The sequence below is a fragment of the Podarcis erhardii genome (genome assembly GCF_964252035.2).
Source record: "Podarcis erhardii genome assembly, chromosome: 2".
Taxonomy (NCBI): domain Eukaryota; kingdom Metazoa; phylum Chordata; class Lepidosauria; order Squamata; family Lacertidae; genus Podarcis; species Podarcis erhardii.
In genome coordinates, this window is record NC_138498.1 from 123698285 (window position 1) to 123721782 (window position 23498).

General features: G+C 49.2%; 2 protein-coding genes across 8 annotated transcripts in view; both read right to left on the reverse strand.

The window, feature by feature from the left end:
* LOC309337150 (uncharacterized protein) overlaps positions 1-12993 on the reverse strand; it is a 40368-nt gene extending 27375 nt beyond the window's left edge. Inside the window, exon 1 of the mRNA XM_081853867.1 lies at positions 12931-12993. The gene's annotated coding sequence lies outside the window, so the exon portion shown is untranslated. The remainder of the gene's footprint in view (positions 1-12930) is intronic.
* Positions 1-23498, reverse strand: part of LOC309336722 (uncharacterized protein) — a 182900-nt gene that overhangs the window by 5363 nt on the left and 154039 nt on the right. The window contains exons 1-4 of one of the 7 annotated variants that reach the window (XM_081852955.1): positions 16022-16385; positions 10355-10538; positions 10096-10222; positions 6977-8668 (exon numbers count right to left, since the gene is read on the reverse strand). The exons of 2 other annotated variants lie outside the window; for them this stretch is intronic. In XM_081852955.1, coding sequence (XP_081709081.1) covers positions 7302-8668; positions 10096-10222; positions 10355-10432 — 1572 coding nt within the window. In that variant the 5' untranslated portion in view covers positions 10433-10538; positions 16022-16385 and the 3' untranslated portion in view covers positions 6977-7301. Of the gene's footprint in view, positions 1-346; positions 474-604; positions 782-1800; positions 1888-6976; positions 8669-10095; positions 10223-10354; positions 10539-12913; positions 12930-16021; positions 16386-23498 lie in introns of those variants that run through there. 4 more of the 7 variants (XM_081852947.1, XM_081852952.1, XM_081852954.1 and 1 more) reach the window with 4 other exon arrangements.

Genomic DNA, 23498 nt, shown 5'->3' on the forward strand with positions numbered 1-23498 from the left:
AATTAGGGAACTCGATCCCACAGGTAGCAATGATGGCCCAAATACATGGAGAAGTCTATTGTCGGCCACTCGTTGTGATGGCTCTGCAATGCCTCCACAGTCAGAAGCACCAATGTTCCTAAATATTGGGAACTACAGGAGGCAAGAGTGCTCTTGTGTTCGAATCCTGCTTCCTGGTTTCCCACAGGCATCTGGTTTTGCCAATGGGAGAAGAGGATGCTGGACTAGATGGGGAACTGCGCTGATACAGCAGGCTATTCCTATGTTGCTCCTTCATGGCATGAATAAACAAGAGATTCACCCTTTCAACGTCTAGCAGCCAAGAGGGATACAAATCTGCCCTTACCTAGAGAGGCCACCATCTCATAATTCTCCTCCATGACTTCCTTGTGCAGAGCTCGTTGGCCAGGATCCAGCAGAGCCCACTCCTCCTCCGTGAAAAACACAGCCACCTCCTCAAAGGTCAAGAGGGCCTGGAAGAAGAAGAGGAAGAAAACAGAGCTTCTCGTTGGTCCCCATCATCCCCACTCAACACAGAGGGAGGCTGGGTGGTCCCATCTGTGCCTCTTCCCTCCTACCTGATTCCCCAATGCTCTTTCCCTACCTGAGGAAGCTGCACGGCTCCTCTTTCCACTCCACCTTGAAGAAGAGACAGTGCAAACGATGGTGCCTCTGAGGCCATTGTGCTGCCTTTGTAAGAGACGGAGGGCAAGGAGGCGGAAACTGGGCCACTTCCAGGACTCAGCTGTTGCCATGAAGAAATTCAAAGCAAGGAGCAGCTCTTTCAGGAGAACAATGCATAAATTATTATTATTATTAACTGAATTTATATACCACCCTATACCCAGAGGTGGGCTTTAGAAGACCTATAGTGTTAGAAGGCCCTTCTGCCAAAGCAATATCAACAGGCCAGACTAGGATTTCTGAATGGAGAGCTGGGGGGGGGGGCTCCCCCTTCCCAAGAAGCAAATCCTTGTTCCTTTTGCTTGCTTCTCACATCAGCCCATTCTTAATAAGGAGGCTCCAGAGGCTGATTTTCCTCGACACTGTCCATCTCTCACCCCCCACCCAACTCAAAATCTCCCCCCTCTCTCCCAATCCAGAGGCGACTCTGTTCTCCAGCTGCTTCCACTTCCTCTCCCCTGCTTGCCCTCCCGATCTCGCCCCACTGAGGCAGGGGCTTCAGCAGCAGATTTAGGAGGGGGCAGATCAGGGTCCTGGAGGAGTTCACCCCTCCCCTCCCGCCCAGACTGGCTCCCTGACGCAGGAGGCAGAGCCTGGGGGGGGGAGCGATGGGGGGGCAGCAGTGAGAAGGGAGATGGAGGGTGTTAAGCAGAGAGGAGCATCACAAGGTGGAATGGGGCTGCCCCCCCCCTTTGAACAGAGGAGGACTGACTTCTGAGTCAACATGCACAGGGTGGGGCTGCAAATCCCTTTGTAATTAAGTTCCACTGGGGGGGGCACCCTTTTCTGGTTCGTCTCAAGTGTCTTCGCCCCCCTCCCCCCCCCCATGGGAGGCTGGCTTGATCTCTGCGCTTCAATAAGGATCTTGCAATGCAAACCCCGTTGTGGGGGGAGGACCCCACTTTGCAACAGGGTGGCCTGCATCCCGCCCACCCCACCCCCTACTGATTCCCGGAGGGAAAGTGGGGAGCCCTTCCCTGCTCTCCCCTCATTTCCCCCCCCCACTCTCCTTTCCCAGCTGCTCTGTTTATAGGTTCAGGGGGAGGAAATGCAAATTCTTCTGCCGACCCCCAACCCCAAGTCGCCCCCCCCCCCGCCCCCCAAAATACGCGGCACCTCTTCATCCTCCTCTGCGGGCCTCTTTCTCTTCAGGGGGTGTGCATGGAGACCCCTCCCCTCCAACTTTGCTTCTCCTCCCCCCCCAAAAAAAACCCCCACTTCCTGCCTCTCTAGGAAACGGAGCTCATTGGCCCAGAGGGAGGGGTGAGTGGCAGGAGATCCGCCTCCCCCTCCCTGCAAAGAGAAATTCCCTTCCCAGCCCGCAATATCTACTGTACAGTATATTCCCATTTACAGTATTTAGTGAGGAATCAATGCCTTCAGTTCCTGCGAGCGGTAGCGAAAGGCGAACCCCCATTTCTGCAAAGCCCCCCCCCCCCGGGAAGGGGTTTAGAGCAGTAACTTATGGCAACCCTAAAGGCTGGTCCAAGTGTCATTTCAGTGGGTACCTTTTCTAAAAACCAGGAGCTGATGGAGAGATAGGTAGCCGTGTTGGTCTGCCATAGTCAAAACAAAACAAATTCCTTCCAGTAGCACCTTAAAGACCAACTAAGTCAGTTCTTGGTATGAGCTTTCGTGTGCATGCACACTGTGTATCTGAAGAAGTGTGCATGCACACGAAAGCTCATACCAAGAACTGACTTAGTTGGTCTTTAAGGTGCTACTGGAAGGAATTTGTTTTGTTTTGACTGATGGAGAGAGTTAGACTCTGTTATGGGGGGGGTGCAGCTCAGTGGTAGAGCAGTTGCTTTGCATGCAGAAGGTCTTGGATTATTATTTTCATGTTTGGTGGGAGTGTACTGTGCTCCACGCTTTCTGGGGGAAAGGTTTTTTTATCTGACCTCCAAAATCACTGAACAATCTATCCGTCCTAATTCCGGGGAAGACCTGTTTTCCTAGGGTGGCCGAGAAGCTCTATACAGTGGTGCCCCGCAAGACGAACGCCTCGCAAGACGGAAAACCCGCTAGACGAAAGGGTTTTCCGTTTTGGAGGCGCTTCGCAAGACGAATTTCCCTATGGGCTTGCTTCGCAAGACGACAGCCCATAGGGAAATCTCCGGGACAGTGGGGAAGCGCAGCTCGTCTTCCCCGCTGTCCTCGGACCTCCTCCGAAGCCTGGCGGCGGGGCGGGGACACCTCCTCCCGCCGCCGGGCTTCGGAAGGATGCCCCGATGCCGGGCGGCGAGGCGGGAACGCCTCCCCCCGCCGCCCGGCATCGGAACGATGTCCCGAAGCCGGGCGGCGGGGCGGGAAAGCCTCCCCCCGCCGCCCGGCTTCGGGGCGGGAAAGCCTCCCCCCGCCGCCCGGCTTAGGGGCATCGTCCCGCTGCCGGGCGGCGGGACAGGAACGCCTCCCCCCGCCGCCCGGCTTCGGGGCATCGTCCCGAAGCCGGGCGGCGGGGCGGGAAAGTCTCCCCCCGCCGCCCGGCATCGGAACGATGTCCCGATGCCGGGCGGCGGGGCAGGAAAGTCTCCCCCCGCCGCCCGGCATCGGAACGATGCCCCGATGCCGGGCGGCGAGGCGAGAAAGTCTCCCCCCGCCGCCCGGCATCGGAACGATGTCCCGAAGCCGGGCGGCGGGGCCGCGAAGCCTGGGCGCGCTGGCAACTCTCCGCAAGGAGCGCCCAGGCTTCGTCCCCCCTGCTTGCCTTCCCAGGGGCTTTTAAATCGCCCGGACAGCGGAGAAGTCCTCCGCTGTCCCGGGCGATTTTAAAATGCCCGCCAGAAGAGGTCGGGGGAAGGCGGTTTCCATAGGAACGCATTAATTGATTTTCAATGCATTCCTATGGAAAACCGTGCATCGCAAGACGAAAAACTCGCAAGACGAAGAGACTTGCGGAACGAATTAATTTCGTCTTGCGAGGCACCACTGTATTGCCATTTATTTGGTGAGACAGTCACAGGTTCAATCCGCAGCAGTGAAAGAGGAAACGCACACCTTACTTCTGAACACACACCCCCGGGGGGGAAAGAGGGTGGAAGGGGTTCAGAGCAGCAACTTACAATAATACTAAAGGGTGCCCAGACCCCCCCGAGTGCCGCCAAGCGCCCTTGTTTTCCAGGGACACTCCTGGGTTTACAGAAGCCATCCTGGTTTCTGATTTAATCCCGGAATGTCCTATTTTCCATAGGACATCCCTATATCCATTGGATAAATTTTGGAGGGAGTTATGTGACCCCTAAACCAAAGAGATAAGTAACATCTGAAAGGCAGCCCTGTATAGCGAAGCTGTTTAATGTTTTTGAACTAATTTTGCAAAAAAAATATATAATGCAGTTTTTGAGCTATTTTGAACTATCTTTTAGCAAAACCAACAAAAATGGCACTGCCGACATGGGACATTTTGCCGGTTTTCACCCAGACACTGCTTCCAACTACAGTATACTGGGTATGTCTGAGAAATTCCAGACGTATGGAAACCCTACTGTTGAATAGGACGTCTCTATTTGGAGAAATTCCGGTGGGTATGGGGCGGTCCGGTGTCTTTACAATGTGTACTTTTCAAAAAGTGGGGGCCAATGGACAAAGTTGGGCTTTGCTTTGAGCGGGCAAAGCTCAGTGGCAGAACAGTTGCTTCGCATGCAGAAGGCCTCGGATGCAATGCTTTGCATGCAGAAGGAAGTCCCAGGTGCAGTCTTAATATCTTACTGACCATCTGTCAGGGATTATTAAGATGTCGTTCCTATTGGTGTTTTGCAACTTTGACCTGTTGCAGGACCTTAGCCAGACCTCAGCAGAGCATACGCAGAGTTCCAGAAAGCAATCAGTTGCAGGCAGGATGGACAAAGCAGGGACAAGACGCTGCTAATGGTAACTTGGTTACTTAGATGTGTTTATTATTTACAGCAGACTCTACAAGTTACTACATACAGGAACAGATATGGATCTTAACCAGCTCTCTCTTAACAAACTCTCAAAACTCAGAACACCACACTGACCAACAAACTATCCAGTCAGTAAGGTCATAAGTCATCATGCCTGTGTGAGACCTCAACCAATGGTAAAGCTGTATCCAGGGTCCCATATCTCCAGGCAGATAACTCCTCTCTGCTCAGTCATAGAATCATAGAATCATAGAGTTGGAAGAGACCACAAGGGCCATCGAGTCCAACCCCCTGCCAAGCAGGAAACACCATCAGAGTACTCCTGACATATGGTCGTCAAGCCTCTGCAGTCATCCTTGGCTGTCGCCCAACTCTTAAATAACAGAATAGGCATCACTGAAACCTGGTGGGATAAGTCCCACGATTGGAATGTAATAATGGAGGGATACAATCTATTTCAGAGAAACAGACCAGACAAGAAAGGAGGAGTGGCGTTACATGTCAGGGATGTGTATACCTGTGAAGAGATCCAAGATTTAGAACCTCAAAGCCAAAGTGAGAGCATATGGGTCAAAATTAAGGGAGAGAAGAATAACAGGTACCTCATTGTGGGAGTTTACTATAGATCCCCAAGCCAAACGGAGGACATAGATGATGCCTTCCTGGAATAGATGGCCAAGCATGCAAAGGGAAGGGAGATAGTAGTAATGGGGGACTTCAATTACCCGGATATTTGCTGGATGTCAAACTCAGCCAAGAGCATAAGGTCAAACAGATTCCTCACTGGCCTTGCAGACAACTTTGTTGTCCAGAAAGTGGGAGAAGCAACAAGAGGAACAGCCATTTTAGATCTGGTCCTAACCAATGTTGATGACCTGGTTAGTGGGGTAGAAGTGGAAGGAAGTTTACTATACAGCGGAAAGGAGCAGCCAAGCGTACTAGGACTCAATTTCTTGACTTTAAGAAAGCCGACTTCATAAAACTTAGGGAAGTGCTGGGTGAGATCCCATGGGCAGTAATACTAAAAGGAAAGGGAGTTCATGATGGCTGGGAGTTTGTTAAGAGGGAGATAGTAAAAGCACAACTTCAGGCAATACCAATGAGATGGAAACATGGAAGGTGCCTAAAGAAGCAAAGGTGGCTATCTAAAGAACTTTTAACTGAGTTAAGATTAAAAAAGGATGTGTACAAAAAATGGAAAAGGGGGGAAACCACCAAAGAGGAATTCAAACAAATAGCCAGCACATGTAGACACAAAGTCAGAAAAGCTAAAGCACAGAATGAACTCAGGCTTGCTAGAGAGGTTAAAAGCAACAAAAAAGGCTTTTATGGGTATGTCTGTAGCAAAAGGAAGAACAAAGAAACAGTGGGGTCACTCAGAGGAGAAGATGGTGAAATGCAAACAGGGGACACAAAAAGGGCTGAACTCCTCAATGCCTTCTTTGCCTCAGTCTTCTCCGATAAAGAAAACAATGCCCGACCTGAAGAATTTGGAGCAAAAGATTCAGCAGAGGAAACACAGCCCAGAATAACTAAGGAGATAGTACAAGTATACTTGGCTAGTTTAGATGTATTCAAGTCTCCAGGGCCAGATGAACTGCATCCAAGAGTATTAAAAGAACTGGCAGATGTGATCTCAGAACCACTGGCAGTCATCTTTGAGAATTCCTGGAGAGCAGGCTAGTGACTAGTGGGGTGCCACAGGGTTCTGTCTTGGGCCCGGTCTTATTCAACATCTTTATCAACGACTTGGATGATGGACTCAAGGGCATCCTGATCAAATTTGCAGATGACACCAAACTGGGAGGGGTGGCTAACACCCCAGAGGACAGGATCACACTTCAAAACAACCTTGACAGATTAGAGAACTGGGCCAAAACAAACAAGATGAATTTTAACAGGGAGAAATGTAAAGTATTGCACTTGGGCAAAAAAAATGAGAGGCACAAATACAAGATGGGTGACACCTGGCTTGAGAGCAGTACATGTGAAAAGGATCTAGGAGTCTTGGTTGACCACAAACTTGACATGAGCCAACAGTGTGACGCAGCAGCTAAAAAAGCCAATGCAATTCTGGGCTGCATCAATAGGAGTATAGCATCTAGATTACTTTCTGCATGAAGATGGTTTCAGCCTCTCTGTGTTTTAATTGCAATTATAAAAATGGGTTTTATGCTGCTGTTCTTATAACAGGAAGACCTAAGTCCCTTTCAATTCTACAGATCTAGAACTGCAGAGCCAATCCTGCTTCCTAAACACCACTGTCGCGCTCCACTTTCCAGAACTCTCCATTCCCAATTCTCTCTGCAAAGACCAAATATCAATGGACTCTCAGCACAAGCTCACACACAATGAGTCAAATTCTACACATCCATAACAGTACATTATCTCTTTCATTATACTTACTATTATGAGACATTACCTTTGTTGCTTTAATACATATATGCACAACACTCCATACAAACACCAGAACATCAAATATTCTCCGTGCATTTAGAATGGATTTCCCCCTATGAGAGTTTGTGGATATGAGGGACAAAGTGAATTCTGTGGGGAAAACTTGACATCTCCATGGGTTCTCCCCTATGTGAGTCTGTAAGTGATTATTAAGAACTCCATTATAACTGAAACACTTTCCACACTTCAAACATTTAAACCATTGCTTCTCTGTGAGATCGTTGATGTTTTCTAAGAGTTATGCTCTTACTGAAGCACTTTCCACAATCCATACATTCATATGGTTTCTCCCCTGTGTGTTTGTTGATGTTTTTTAAGGTTTCCTTTCTGACTGAAGCTCTTTCCACACTCCATACATCTAAAGGGTTTCTCCCCTGTGTGAGTTCGTAGATGTACAATAAGTGCTCCATTGTGAATAAAGCTCTTTCCACACTCCGTACATCTAAAGGGTTTCTCCCCTGTGTGAGTTCGGTGATGTCTTGTAAGTTTTCCACCTTCACGGAAACCCTTCCCACACTCCATACATCTATATGGTTTCTCCCCTGTGTGAGTTCGGTGATGTCTTGTAAGTTTTCCACCCTCACTAAAACCCTTCCCACACTCCATACATCTATATGGTTTCTCTTCTGTGTGGGTTTGTTGATGTTTTGCAAGGTACGCACTTTTAGTGAAGCTCTTTCCACACGCCAAACATTTATATGCTTTCTCCCGTGTGTGAATTTGTTGATGTTTGGTAAGGTTATTACTCTGCCTGAAGCTCTTTCCACACTCCATACATCTATATGGTTTCTCCCCTGTGTGAGTTCGGTGATGTCTTTTAAGTTTTCCAGCTTCACTAAAACCCTTCCCACACTCCATACATCTATATGGTTTCTCCTCTGTGTGGGTTTGTTGATGTTTTGCAAGTGACCCACTTACAGTGTAGCTCTTTCCACACGCCAAACACTTATATGGTTTCTCCCCTGTGTGAGTTTGTTGATGTTTGGTAAGGTTATTACTCTGCCTGAAGCTCTTTCCACACTCCATACACCTAAATGGTTTCTCCCTTGTGTGAGTCCGTTTATGTTGAGTAAGGCTTGCACTCCTAATGAAACTCTTCCCACACTCCATACATCTATATGGTTTCTCCTTTCTGTGGGTTTGTTGATGTTTTGCAAGTGACCGACTTTCAGTGTAGCTCTTTCCACACGCCAAACATTTATATGGTTTCTCCCCTGTGTGAGTTTGTTGATGTACAGTAAGGTTGTTACTCTGCCTGAAGCTCTTTCCACACTCCGTACACCTAAATGGTTTCTCCCTTGTGTGAGTCCGTTTATGTTGAGTAAGGCTTGCACTCCTAATGAAACCCTTCCCACACTCCACACATCTAAATGGTTTCTCCCCCGTGTGAACTCGTTGATGTACAGTAAGGTGTAAATACTGTCTGAAGCTCTTTCCACACTCCATGCATTTAAATGGTTTCTCCCCTGTGTGAATCTGTTGATGTCTAGTAAGGTTTGAAGACTGTCTGAAGCTCTTTCCGCACTCCATACATCTGAATGGTTTCTCCCCTCTGTTAGTTTGTAGATGTGTGCTAAGGTGTTCACTCACACTAAAGTACTTCACAGGTGGCACCTCATAATTCTGATTGTCTTCTACATTACCTGGTTGAAAGTTGGGGGAAAGAAAATATTGTTAGGTCTTCAAGGAAGAAAACAAGAGAAATTAACACGCAGCAAGACCAATCCGCACTTTCTCTTATTTTAACAAATCCAGCATTCCTCCCTCTCCCATGTACCACATTTTAGGATCCAGTTCTACCTTCAACTCACATGTAACACTGAGCACCAAGAGAAACCTTGTCTGCTGACGTGCTGACGTGAGGCATCTATGGCCCTCAAGATGTGGTTGGACTCTGAGTAGCATCAACTCAAGTAAAGATGGCCAATGACCAGGGATGATGGGAGTTGTAGTGCAGCAACATCTGAAGGGACACACTTCTCGGTAGAGGCGCCCGCCCAGTCGAACACCCTCCCATCAGATGTCAAGGAAATAAACAACTATCTGACTTTTAGAAGACATCTGAAGGCAGCCCCGTTTAGGGAAGTTTTTAATGTTTGATTCTATTTTTAATATTTTGTTGGGAGCTGCCCAGAGTGGCTGGGGAAACACGGGCAGATGGGCGGGAAATAAATTATCATCATCATCATCATCCAATTGCAGAATAGCCTTTACCAAGGGATCATGGACTTTGAGGAAGCACCAACTCATGATGAAGAAGAAGAGTTTGGATTTGATATCCCGCTTTATCACTACACAAAGGAGTCTCAAAGCGGCTAACGTTCTCCTTTCCCTTCCTCCCCCATAGCAAACACTCTGTGAGGTGAGTGGGGCTGAGATACTTCAGAGAAGTGTGACTGGCCCAAGGTCGCCCAGCAGCTACATGTGGAGGAGCGGAGACGCAAACTCAGTTCACCAGATTATGCGTCTACCACTCTTAACCACTACAACACACTGGTGCAAGTACTATCATTTTAGGCTATCATTAATCAATATGCTTGCAAACTTTTAATAAAGCCATCTTTGTCATTCTTTACATATTTTCTAAACACTATAATAAACCTTTCCTAATATATGTAATTATGCTAAATTTGGTCATCCTCAACAAACACTCTGTGAGGTGAGTGAGGCTGAGAGACTTCAAAGAAGTGTCACTAGCCCAAGGTCACCCAGCAGCTGCATGTGGAGGAGCAGAGACGCGAACCCGGTTCCCCAGATTATGAATCTACCGCTCTTAACCACTACACCACACTGGATGAAAGGGAGAAACAAGCTAAGAGGAAAGTACGTTTACCCTCACTGTAATTAACTCCTGCCTGGAAACCAATGTCCCCACTGTGGAAGGATGTGTGGATCCAGAATCGGATTCCACAGTCACTTACGGACACACCGTTAAGACCATGTTCATGGAAGACAATCTTATTCGGCTACGAGGATTTGCCAAAGAAGACACGGCATGAATAAATGGCTCAAACAGTAGTTTCACACCTTCAATGTCTAACAGCCAGGAGGAATAAAAATCTGCCCTTACCTAGAGAGGCCACCATCTCATAATTCTCCTCCATGACTTCCGTGTGCAGAGCTCGTTGGCCAGGATCCAGCAGAGCCCACTCCTCCTCCGTGAAAAACACAGCCACCTCCTCAAAGGTCAAGAGGGTCTGGAAGAAGAAGAAGAGGAAGAAAACAGAGCTGCTCTTTGGTCCCCATCATCCCCACTCAACACAGAGGGAGGCTGGGTGGTCCCATCGGTGCCCCTTCCCTCCTCCCTGCTCCCGTTGCTCTTTCCCTACCTGAGGAAGCTGCCTGGGTCCTCTTTCCACTCCACCTTGAAGAAGAGACCGTGCAAACGATGGTGCCTCTGAGGCCATTGCGTTGGCAGTGGAAAGGACAGTGGAGGAGGAGGAGGCGTAAACTGGGCCACTTCTGGGACTCTCTCAGCTGTTGACAAGATGCACTTCAATGCAGGGAGCAGCCCTTTTAGGAGAACAATGAAGAAATAATAATAATAATAATAATAATAATAATAATAATAATAGTTATGAATTAAATTTATATACCGCCCTATACCTGGAGGTCTCAGGGTGGTTCACAGAAAGATGGAATTAATTAGAGTGGGATACATTTACACAGATAGCACACCTGTTACAAATTACAAATATCAATACTAATAAACTAATACGCATAAATTCTAATTTCAAAGGCAGGGACCTGGAAGGATGTAATCCTTTCTACAGGAACTTTATAATACTATAAGCTGCCTCAGTCTTTAGGGGACATTCAGCTTCAAATCCCAAACTCTGAATGAAGCTTCGCAGAAAGCATTATGGTCAGTACCTCTGCAGACCTCACTGTTCCTTTTCCCCAAATAGTCATCCAGGAAACCACTTTCTGACCTTTTGATATATTTAGAATAAAGAAAATAAGGGAAACTCCTAAATTATGGGGAGAATTTGCAGTCAGAAGAAAAGCAACACCTGGAGGGCACCAGGGTGAAGAAGCTCCCTCCAAGGGGAGCAGATGGAAATATTTAGAGCACTCTATGCGCTAACATGGAGTGTAGTTTAGGGGACAGAGATATGAAGTTCAGTGGCTTATGCCCCCCTAGTCCTTCCTCTTAGGAACCTGTGTGTGTGTGTGTGTCCTTTTATCTTCCCTACACTGGGAGGAAGGACAGGAGAGATAACCAGGGGGTCCAAACTGGGCACAGGGCATCCCTCCTGAGCATGGGGATGGGAGACTGGGTCTCCCTGGTGGAAGCCCAGCACCCAAACAGCAGGGTGGGGGACCTCAGACCCAGGGGCTAAATTGGTCCTCAAGTCCTTTCTCTCTCTGTGGCCCTCAGGAATTTCCCCAGCGCCACACACTCTTTCCAACGCTTCCCAGCTGCCTCCTGAGGTTTTTCTGTGGGGCTGGAAAAAATCCCTGGAAGACAGGCATCCCCTGGACAAAGCTCAGAGTCAGCCCCATAGCCCCACCAACTCTGTCCTCTGTCCCGCCCATCAATCTGGCTGTCATCCTGGCCCACCTTGCAGGGTTCTTGTGTGAGCATTGCCCAGGTGGTGGGTTTTAGATCACCTACAGTATTATAAGACCCTCCCGGCAACCTGGATAGGGACGAGGCCAGGCAGGAGTGAGGCTGGCAGCACCGGCAGAGAAAGTCCCTCAGCACCTCTGCGCTGGGCCAATCCTGCAAGGCAGGCCTTTGATTCTCCTTTCTGACAAAGTCCCAAGAGGATATCTGGAGAAGCCTCTTTTTGGAAAGAAACAGCATTAAAAACTCATCCCTCCCCTCCTCTTTCCCCCAAGTCCAGCTGGGGAGGGGGCATTAATTGTTCCAGTCTCTGCCATAAACATATTTAAAGGGCTCCTGAGACCTTGATCACTTTCAAATCCTGCCATCCATGGGCCCATTTCCCTTGCCAAGCAGGAGGGAAACCGACAAGGTGCTTTTTCATGCTTCAGGAAATGGAAAATGTGCCTCTTCCCTCCAGTTTTGGGGCACAAAAGCAGCACAGCAACCACCCAACTGCACCCCCAACATGGGAAACCCAAGAAGGCTCTTTCCATTGTGCCAAAGCAACCTCAGCCTGTCAGACTAGGATTTCTGAAAGGGGAGTTGGGGGGGGGGTTGCCCCCTTCCTTCTCACATCAGCCTCTTTCTTCCTCAGGAAGCTCCGGAGGCCGATTTCCCTTGACAATGTCCACTTCTTACCCCCCCCCCTCCCCACACACACTCAAAATCTCCCTCTCTCCAGCTGCTTCCACTGCACCAAAGCGGACTTCCCTGTTTGCCCCCCCCCCATCTCCGCCCCACTGAGGCAGGGGCTTCAGCAGCACATTTCGGAGGGGGGCAGATCAGGATCCTGGAGGAGCTCAGCCCCCCCCCCCCGCCCAGACCGGCTCCCTGACGCAGGAGGCAGAGCCTGGGGGGGGGAGCAGCAGTGAGAAGGGAGATGGAGGGTGTTAAGCAGAGAGGAGCATCACTAGGTGGAATGGGGCTGCCCCCCCCCTTTGAACGGAGAAGGACTGACTGCTGAGTCAACATGCACAGGGTGGGGGGGCTGCGAATCCCTTTGTAATTAATTGAGTTCCACTGGGGGGGGGGGCTTTTCTGGTTCGTCTCAAGTGTCTTCGCTGCGCTTCGAAAAGAGTCTTGCAATGCAAACCCTGTTGGGGTCTGAGAGACCCCTCTTTGTAGCCAGGTGGTCTGCATCTCTCCCACCCCCCATTGCCACAGAGAAAGGGCTTTCCTTTTACCTCCCCCCCCCCATCCTCCCGCCTCCTTTCCCCATCGCCCTATCTGTAAATTCAGGGAGAGGGAAAGCAAATACTTCTCCCCCCCCAATAACCCCCAAATATGCGGTACCTCTTTTTCCTCTTCTCCAAGCCCGCTTCTCTTCCGGGAATGAAGATGGAGACCCCTCCCCTCCAAATAGTCTCTCCCCCCCCCATAAAACCCCCTTCCTGCCTCTGTAGGAAGCGGAGCTCATTGACTCAGAGGGAGGGGGAGGGGCAGGAGATCCGCCCCCCCCCCCCCTCCTTGCAAACAGAAATGCCCTTAATGCCCTTTCTAGCCGGCAAGCTCTATATTCCCGTTTATTTAATGAGAAATTTATGGGTTCAATTCCCGCCAGCCCCAGCGAAAGACGACCCCCCCTCCCCAATTTCTGAAAAGCCTCCTCCTAGGAAGGGGTTTAGAGCAGTAACAAGACAACCCTAAAGGCTGGACCAGTGTCATTTCATTGGGTACCTTTTGTAAAAAAAGAGGGAGCTGATGGAGAAACTTAGACTTTGTTATATTTTCGGGCGGGGGGGCAGCTCAGTGGTAGAGCAGTTTCTTTGCATGCCTAAGGTCTCGGATTCCTACTCTCACGTTTAGTGTGCGTGGTCCATGTCTTCTGGGGAAGAGCTTTTTATCTGACCTCCAAAATCTCTAAACAATCTATCTGTCCTTATTCAGCATTTACCTTATTATAACCATATTTGACCCCATATTCTACGCTTCAAACTAAAGAATTAATTTCCTTTCTGTTCACAGCCCATGATGGAAGGAAACCTCTAAAATAACAATAGAGGTTTGGATCAATAACATCTGGACCATTAGTCTGTCATAATGCCTCACATGCCATTAGTGTCTAATCAAAGTTATCTCCAAAAAAGACACCTTTGACACAATCTGGCCCATTGCCCAGCCCTTCCTAGTTCGCTTTTATCAGCCAGGATGGGCAAGGATCAAGGAGACAGGTGGTCAGTTTCACTTGTCCAAGCAGCCTGTCCACATCCTCGGAGGTAACAGATTGGAATTGATCCCATGTAACAGGACCAGACAGAACTCTAGCACTCTCCCGCCCTGGCCCTGCTCCCATGGTGGAGTCTACCTCTTTCCAAATCTGAGCGCTTTATCTGCAAAAAAAACTTTGCAAAATCATTGCAGAAGATATTGGGGTCTGTACCAGGCCCCAGTGGCAAAAGTGGTTCCGTTAAATTGCGAACCAAGTGAAAGAGTCTCCTGCTGCTATTTTCTGTAGATACGATAGAGGCGGTGAAGAAAGTCCTCTTCGCCGTTACTATCGCCACTTGGTAGGCTCAATGTTGAGCTCTAACCCGGTCAGATTCAAAATGGATTTTCCACCACTGGCGCTCCAGCCGTCTCAGTGATTGTTTCATCGCCCTCAGCTCCGGGGAAAACCACAGGGCTGTCCAGGATTCATGCAATCAGAGAGGGCACTTCAGAGCCAGACAGTCAATAGCCCTGGTTAACTCCGCATTCCAGTGGGCCACCATGGAATCATCTGGAAGGCTATCAACATGAGATAAAGCATCCCCTACCACTCTCTGGAAACCATTTGGATCCATTAAGTGGCGGGGGGGCATCCGAATTGGTCCCACCTCCCTGCAGAGGGGAAGGGTTGAGGAGAAGTCCAGTTGCACTAGTGATCTGACCATGGCACTTCTTTAGTTTCGCTTTTACTTAGTGTCAGATCACCCATGTCAATAGAGGTGAACACCAGGTCTAAGGCATGTCCGTGACTATGAGTTGGGCCAAACTTATTCAGGGACAGCCCCATGGAGGCCATGTTTTCCATGAAGTCCCGAGCGGCCCCTTGTTATGGTCATGTCGGCATGGATGTTAAAATCCCCTAGGTAGGACAACCAAACTAGGTGTCTCCAGGAGAACATCCAATACACCAAAAGGAATCCTGTACTGCCCCTATTGCCCAACTTCCAGAACATGCACTCAGAGAACTGGGTCTTCCCAGTAGGACACCTGATGCAAGCTAGTGACTTCCTAAAAATCACTGCAACCCCCCATTTCCCGCCCACATGACCTGGGTTGCGTGCGTACAAGAAACCTGGTGGACAAGCAGTGGGAAGGACATGCCTATCTGCTTCATCCAACCAAGTCTCTGTCACACAGGCCAGGGCAAGTCCTCCATCCATGATCATGTCATGGATGGAAGTGGTCTTATAAATCACTGACCTGGCATTGCACAGCAGCAACTTCAGTTCATGTGGATCTACCTTGTTGTTTCTGGTATCCATCTGGTCAAGACCAGACCCGGAGGCAGGGATTGTCTTCAAACAACAACTAAACCTGCCTCCTCAGTAATGACATGGTCCGATCTTAGCATAACTCCTCCTCCTACCCGTGATCACTGAGATTGGGTGTCCCAGCACATCCCCCCTACTGGTGGAACCTGCCCGAGCCATTCTGTTGGCTGGGACCCACTCCTCAGCTGCCCTGACCCTCTCCCCTTAAGAACCAGATACAAACTACTGGTATATAAAACAATAGAAACAAACAGAAAACAATTCATACTTATATTTAGAAGACATAGTTTAGAAGACATCTGAAGGGAGCCCTGTTTAGGGAAGCTTTTAATGTTTGATGTATTAGAGTATTTTAATATATTTTTTGGGAAGCCGCCCAGAGTGGCTGGGGAAGCCCAGCCAGATGGGCGGGGTATAAGTAATAAATTTAATAATAATAATAATAATAATAATAATAATAATAATAATAATAAATAAAAATTAACTACCCCCGGGCCCAACTAGACATTAATCCCACCCCCAACAAAGCAAAAACCAAACCATAAACCAAAACTTAAAACACCATCCCCACCATTTAAAACGCCACAGATAAAATATAATTTAAAACCAATTAAAAAGAGGGGTCTTCTCTGCTGAGTAGCAGCCACAGCCATTATGAAGCCTGTCAGGCCCCACCCCAAGCCAGGTGGAAAGAGGCAGGACAAGTCCCTTCAGTGTGGGAACGTTTATATAATTTAGCAGAGTTTAAACGAGCCCCTGTTTGAGTTTATGCAGGGACAAGCGGGTTGCTAACTCGTTTGAGTCCTATCTATAATTATACCTTCCTGGTTGATAATCCCTTTCTGTCCCTCTTAAAGAAAGCACACATGAATCTGAATCATATTAACATAAACTACTTTACTAACAGATTCATTCAGGTTGACAGAGTTGTTCCTGAAGGCAGGCGTCGGTTACATAACAGATAAACTATATGCTAGATAGTAGTGAGTCATGAGAAGACTGCAGCCGAGCAGTTACCAGTTAACACTCCTTGCAGCAACTGTCTAACTGACAAAACTGCCTGCCACATAGAGGCAGTTAGTCCTCTCAGAAGGTTGGACTTGACTGACAGCTTTATATCCCACATTCAGGCTCCCCTCAGGCAGTCCTCCTGAAACCACTGGCAATGCCCACATTTCCCTTTGCCACCTTCCCTCCCCAGATTGGTTCTTCCTTTATTCCGGCTGCCACCAGGGATTTTATCCACTTTGCCATTAATGCAGGCATGAACGAGAAAGTATTGTAAAAAAATGAATTCATAAAATATAAACAACATAGGGCGCTTAAAGATCACTTTCCAGTCTATCTGTCTTTTCATTGTTCCTTTATTGCAATTAGAAAAATGGGTTTTGTGCTGCTGTTCTTATAACAGGGAATTGGACTAGAAGAACCTGGAGTCCCTTTCAGCTCCACACTTCTAGGATTCCAGAGCCAATCCTGCTTCCTAAACACCACTGTCGTGCTCCACTTTCCACAACTCTCCATTCCCAACTCTCTCTGCCAAAGACCAAATATCAATGGACTCTCAGCACGTTCACTCACAATGAGAACTCCAGGGTCACATTCTACACATCCCTAACAGTACATTGTATGTTTCATTATACTTACTATTATGAGACATTACCTTCATTGCTTTAATACATATATGTACAACTTTCCACACAAACACCAGAACATCAAATACACTCCATGCATTTACAATGGATTTTTCCCTATATGAGTTTGTTGATACGAGGGACAAAGTGAACTCAGTGGGGAAAACTTGGCACACTCCATAAAACTAAATGGGTTCTTCCCTGTGAGAGTCCATAGGTGTTTATTAGTAACTCCGTTATAATTGAAGCACTTCCCACACTCCATTCATTTAAATGGTTTCTCACCCATGTGAGTTCGTTGATGTCTTGTAAGAGTTCCACTCTGAATGAAACCCTTCGCACAATCCATACATTTAAATGGTTTCTCCCCTGTATGAGTTTGTAGATGTCTTGTAAGTTTTCTACCTTCACTGAAGCCCTTCCCACCATTCTTACATTTAAATGGTTTCTCGCGGTGTGACTTTGCCAGTACACATTGAGTTTCCTACTACAAATGTGTTGTGTTTGCAGGCTCCTCGACACAGCGGAAGGATGAGCAGTACATGCCACATACTTTACTTTACTTTATTTACACCTCAATGCTGAGAGAATACATACATGCATCTTGCCTCTGCGAGAGCAGAGAAACAACTCCTCTCTCCTCGGAAACACCGAGAGAACTGTGAAAAACAGGAAACCAGTGTACGTCACATCCAGTCTCCCATTCCCGTGGGAAACCCAACAGTACGCTGACTGTGGAATGCAAAACATTGTCCCGTGACAAGCACTTCGCTGCACAGTGAAGAAAGCAGAAACCAACATCCTCCCCCTTTCTGTGAACATCACTGGGCAGCGTGTTCGTACAATATCAGTACAAACCCAACTTCTGCACATAGGTACAGTGTTGATCCCTTGATACAATCTTGGACAATACATCAGCAGGAATTTCATTACGTGGCATATAGGACACCGTTACGAGTCCCTTCTGAATACATTCCCTAGCATGTTGCAACTTCAATTGCAAGTGCTTCGTGCTTTGCTTACAACCTTCAGAATTCAGCAAAGCCAAACATGCTTTGTTGTCCTGGTAAACCCGGATTGGACATTTGACAGGAATTTTCATGTCTTTGCACAATTGTAACAACCATTCACAATCCTTAAGTGAATAAGATAGTGCATTCAGTTCAGCTTCACAAGTACTTAAGCTAACTGTTGTTTGCTTCTTGCATGACCAATCAAATAGACCCTGATTGTACATATAGCAAACTCCAGACGTGCTTTTCCTGCCTGTAGTGTCACTTCCAAAACTTGCATCTGCAAATATCTCAAGACCACCAGACTTCTGATTGTTAAATCTCAGTCTGTAATTGTCAGAGTCACCCGTGGTCCCAGCTCACAAGAGACCAAAGTCCACTCCAGCTTATGTACAAAAGCTTTTATTGAAGAACATTATTAGCTTTACATCCGAGGTCCGTGACTCTACGTCTGTTACGCTTAGACCGCTGAAGTACCCTCTGAGTCGGTCCCCCCTCTACACCAGTTTAAGAGGCTTGTACTGGTCCACCTCTTTCTCTCTTTCCTTTTCCGCAGGGTCTTTCTGCCCCCGTGTTCTCTCCCTTCGGGACTCTCCAGAGGCTGAGTCCTCTGCCGCCTCCTCCCCCCTCCTTCGGGCTTTGGGACCAGGCTCCTCCGCAGGACTCTCTTCATTTCCGCGCGCCTCCCATTTTGAACTTGGCGCGCGTACGTTGCTCCTGACCTTGCCTTCGACAGTTACACTGCCCTCGATACTACTTTCCTCCCCTTCCGGCAGGAAGTTTTGCCCTGATCTCCTTCCCCTCTCTGCTTCCTGTTCTGCTCCTTCTGACACACTGGTCACTCCTCCTTCATCTGCGCCTCTCTCCCTGAACCCCTGACATCCATCCCCCCCTCGAAGACCCCCCTTCCCCCCTCCCGGCCCTCGGAGGCAGGTCGTGGGAGCCACAGCTCCTCGGAGGTAGATGCAGGATACAGTTCGTTTGCTTCAATGTCCTCTGCTAGCAGCTCGGTGTATGTGTGTTCGAATGCGGGTTCTGTGGGAGTTCAGAACTTAACTGGTTAAGTGTTCTGAGCTGTGCGTCACTTTCTGACGTCAGCTGTAGAAGCTGGGAGGAGTCTGGGAGGAGTCTGTATTCTTGTTGTTCTCTCTGTGTGTCTTGAGAGAGACGGACATGGCTGCAAGCAGTGATGGACAAATGTTTGAATAAAAGCTGTAAATAGACGAATCTGTCTGTGTATGCTTGCATGGAGCAAGGGAGAAAAAGACTGTTTTACACCGCTGTATGCTACTCTGCTAAGCCGTGGCCAAAGAGACAGCAGACTTAAGTGCGCAGCTGGAAGGAAGCGTGCCGGACCGCTGTAAATGACTGATTGGGATCGTAAAGCTATCAGAGGCCACGGCTCAACGGTCAAGCTATAAAGATCGTTATCTCTGACAGGTTATGGAAGGTCAGTAAACGCTCGTAAAACAGTCGGTGTGAGCTCCAGGAACGCTTTGAAGTCAGCGTGGATGCCGGTGAGCAAGAATGATTAATTGCCTGCTTCCGAGAGACAGTGAGAGCTTCTGATACAGAGAGCTGGCCGGAGGCGGAGGCTGCTTTCAGTGAGTCTTGCCTGATGCTGGAAGACAGAGCTAAACGCTGGGAGCAGCTGAAATCGTTCCTCCACGGGAGGGTTAGCCGGAGCAGCTAAGCCGTTTCTCCACGTACAGGAGCCGGAATCAGCTGGTACTGAGTAAGTACAGCTTGTGGGGCACCTTGGCAGAACGGGAGAATATGGCAGAGAGCCAGGATATACCGGTGGAGAAGCTCACTTTAAAAAGTTGGGCAACCTGGAGCAGAAGAATAAGGGGCTGGTTCCTGGTCCATGGGCTTTGGGAAGCAAGCCAGAGGGAGCCAAAAGCACCACCCCTTAGCTGGGAAGATGGCCAGCAGAAAACGCAACAAGAGCTGGATATGCTCAGAGCATGCATTCATGCGTCGCTGCAGCCCCATTTAGAGGGTGTACAGTCAGCAAGGGCTGCCTGGGATGTGCTGAAGGGCTTGTGTGAAGCTTCAGCAGAAGGCCAGAGCCCTGGAGACGCTGGGCTGGCAGGCCCATTTCCCGATGGGAGCGCTGGTGAGCAGATCGGGGGGGCGAAGAGTTCCAAAGGCAAGTTTAAGAAACTTTCCACTGGTGCTGAAGCGAAGAGCAGCTTCAGGGGGGGCCAGGCTGGTGGGAGGCGCCGTTCCAGGAGAAGGAAGGCCAGGCCAGCTGGGAGGAGCCCCAGGCAGTATTTTTCCACTGGAGTTCAACATCTGCGTGGCAGTTGCCCCCACCGGAGCACAGAGCCGAGGCAGGATGTTTGCAAGGACACTTCCCATGGGAATCAAGCGGGTTTCCATGGCAACAGGCCTGGGAAGACAGGCAGGCGTGGAACTGAGCCAGGTGGTCGTGGTAAACAACAGGAAGAGGCTTATCAAGTCTCTGCGAGTATGGCATTGTTCGAAGACGGCCGAATGGAAGATTTCGAAATGGCTTTTGTAATCGACTCTACAGCTAACCGCAACATGGTTCCAGAGACCCCTGCAGTCGAGATGTGGAATTGCACGGCAGTTCCAAAAGGACAAAGGACTGATAAGTTTGCTAATGCCTATTTTTCTGTTTTGCAGGAACAGATGGGTTTTTGTATCGTCCCAGAGGCGGATCATTGTTTGTTATCTGTGCCTTATTTGTTGAAAAAAGGGTTTCAGGTTTGTTTCCAGGATGATGTCTGCACAATCTCCAAAGGGGAGAGGGTACTTGCCAAAGTACGGAAGGGACAGAATGATCTTTTCATTCTTAAGACGTCTCTTGGGGGTGAGGGGAAGGTTGAGAGAGCACAGGCGCAGCGTGCTACAGTTCCCACTCATGTTCAATGTGCTTGTGCATGGCATCAGAGGACCAATCATAGTCCTGTAGAGGAACTGCAAGTGCTTCCTGAGGTTACCAGAGGGTGTAAAATTAGAGATTGTGGACGTGCCATTAGTTGCACCACATGCAAGCAAGCAAAGGTGAAAGGGTGCAGTTACCCAAAGGTGGAACGGGTTGCCACTAAACCTTTTGAGCTGGTTCACATAGATTTGGCCGGTCCTGTCAAGGAACCAAGTCTGGGAGGGGCCAGGTTTCTGCTAACTTTTTTGGATGATTTTTCGCAGACCACCTGGACCCACGGTCTCAAATCCAGGGACGATGCAGCACAGCTGATCAAGAGCTGGGTTGAGGGGGTGGAACAGAGATTCTCCACCAGGGTTCAAGCGATCATCAGTGACAGAAATGCTAGGTACACTGGTTCTGCTTTGCAGCAGTTCTTTCACAGAAGAGGGATACGTCACACAGTTACTTCACCCAGTAAGAGGGGGGTGGCAGAGCTGAGAAGTGAAGCTCTGGTTAAGGCTGGACAGGTGATGCTGAAAGAAGCCAGGTTACCTCCAAAGTTTTGGCTGGAGGGAATCCGATGTGTGTCGTTCACCTGGAATCGTGTCTACAACTCACTGGTAGGTGACACACCGTACTCGTTGTTGAATGGCAGGAAACCCCAGGTTCACTTTCTGCGCAAGTTTGGATCTCCTGCGGTTGTCCCTGTGCCTAAGGCTTTGCAAGGGCCAGATGGAGCCAAAGTCCAGAAAATGATCTTCTGTGGGTATGAGCCAGACGCTCGTGCATGGAGATTTGCTTATCCGTCAGGTGATCAGAGTAAGGTGCTGATCAGTAAACACGCTGAATTCTTTGAGCAGGATGAAAGGCCAAAGATTTCTGCACAGCGTGATGTTCTTTCAGAATGTCTCTCTGATTCAGAGGACAGTTCTGTTGAGGAGGAAGAAGAGGCTGAGTCTGCTGATGACGACCAGGTCACTGACCAGGGTCAGGAGCAGGATGGGGCGTCTCCACAAGTTGTTAGGAAAGGACAGCCCAAGAGTGAGCCTAGTTCTCCTGTAAGTGTAATGGAGAGGATTCGAAGACGCTTTAAGTCAGAGGGGGAATCTTGTGATGCAGAGGACACACCTGCTGGTGACAGTGAGCCAGAGGAAACACCAGAGTTTGTGCCTAGGCGATCCAGTCGCACAACTAAGGGTATTCCACCAGAGAGGTACCAGGCCACAGGTACGTGGGTAAGTTTCGCACAGTGCGATTCTGAGAGTTGTGAGGTGATTCCACAGATGCCCAACAGGTACGCCAAGGTAGGGCGCAAGGCATTGGGGAAGGGATTGATCTCACAAGGTGTTGCTGAAGATGTTACACAGGTTTTGTCAGAAAGCAACGCAAGGGGGTGTGTGGGAGTTCAGAACTTAACTGGTTAAGTGTTCTGAGCTGTGCGTCACTTTCTGACGTCAGCTGTAGAAGCTGGGAGGAGTCTGGGAGGAGTCTGTATTCTTGTTGTTCTCTCTGTGTGTCTTGAGAGAGACGGACATGGCTGCAAGCAGTGATGGACAAATGTTTGAATAAAAGCTGTAAATAGACGAATCTGTCTGTGTATGCTTGCATGGAGCAAGGGAGAAAAAGACTGTTTTACACCGCTGTATGCTACTCTGCTAAGCCGTGGCCAAAGAGACAGCAGACTTAAGTGCGCAGCTGGAAGGAAGCGTGCCGGACCGCTGTAAATGACTGATTGGGATCGTAAAGCTATCAGAGGCCACGGCTCAACGGTCAAGCTATAAAGATCGTTATCTCTGACAGGTTCTTCACCCAAGGTGTTCTCGGCTCCCTCTTCCATTGCTACTTCGTCTGGTGCTGCCTGCCAAGGCCCCGTCAGCCATTTCTTGCGCCAGTCGTCCTCTGGTTGCTCGTCCCACCAGTAAGAGGGTTCTGTGTCTACCCCCGAACACGATCCCCTGGGCGGGCTTGAGTCTGGCGTTCTCTCCTCGGCGGAAGAAAAGCCCCTGAAAGTACTGTCTGAAAGTGTGGGCGTAAAGAGCCAGTCATCAAAATACTCGGCTGGCATGGGTCTATGCGGGAAAAGTGCATGGAACTCGTCTTTCAGAAGAGGTTCGTCTAAAGCGTAGTCCGGCACCCAAATATTGGCACTGGCCGGGGTACCCTCTCTGGCTAGAAGGTATTCTACTCACTCTACCCCCCATCTCGAGTCCAGGATCTCAGTGACCTCGTTGAGCAGTTCGGCCCTGGGCGCCCCCTCCCTCTCGGGTGACTGAGTGCGTGCGTGCGGTACTGTTTCAGACTCCTGAAACCTGTGCGGGGTCTTGTAGGGAGTGAGCACCGACCTATGAAAGACCGGGTGCACTCTGGAACCTTCGGGGAGGGCCAGTCGAAAAGCTACAGGGTTGATCCTAGCCTCCACCTGGTATGGCCCTAGCTGCCTGTGTCCCAGCTTCTTCTTAGCCAACGACCTGGCTGGCATCGCTTGGGCCGCTAACCATACCCAGTCCCCCACCTGGATGTCCTCTCCCACTCTCCTGTTTTTGTCTGCCTGCACCTTATATGCTTGTTTGGCTAGCTCCAAATGTCTCCGCAGCTCCTCGTGCACCTCTTGCAGTTCTGCTGCGAACTGGTCGGCTTCTTGCGTCACCCCCTCTCCCGGTGTTACGAACCCCGGGAAGGTTCTGAGATGACGACCATTGTTCGCGAAGAACGGCGTCACCCCCGTCGATGCGTGCTTCGTGTTGTTGTAGGCAAACTCCGCCATCGGCAGGTAGTCCACCCACGCCGCCGGGCGCTGATTGGCGTAACATCTCAGGTACTGCTGCATGATCGCGTTGAC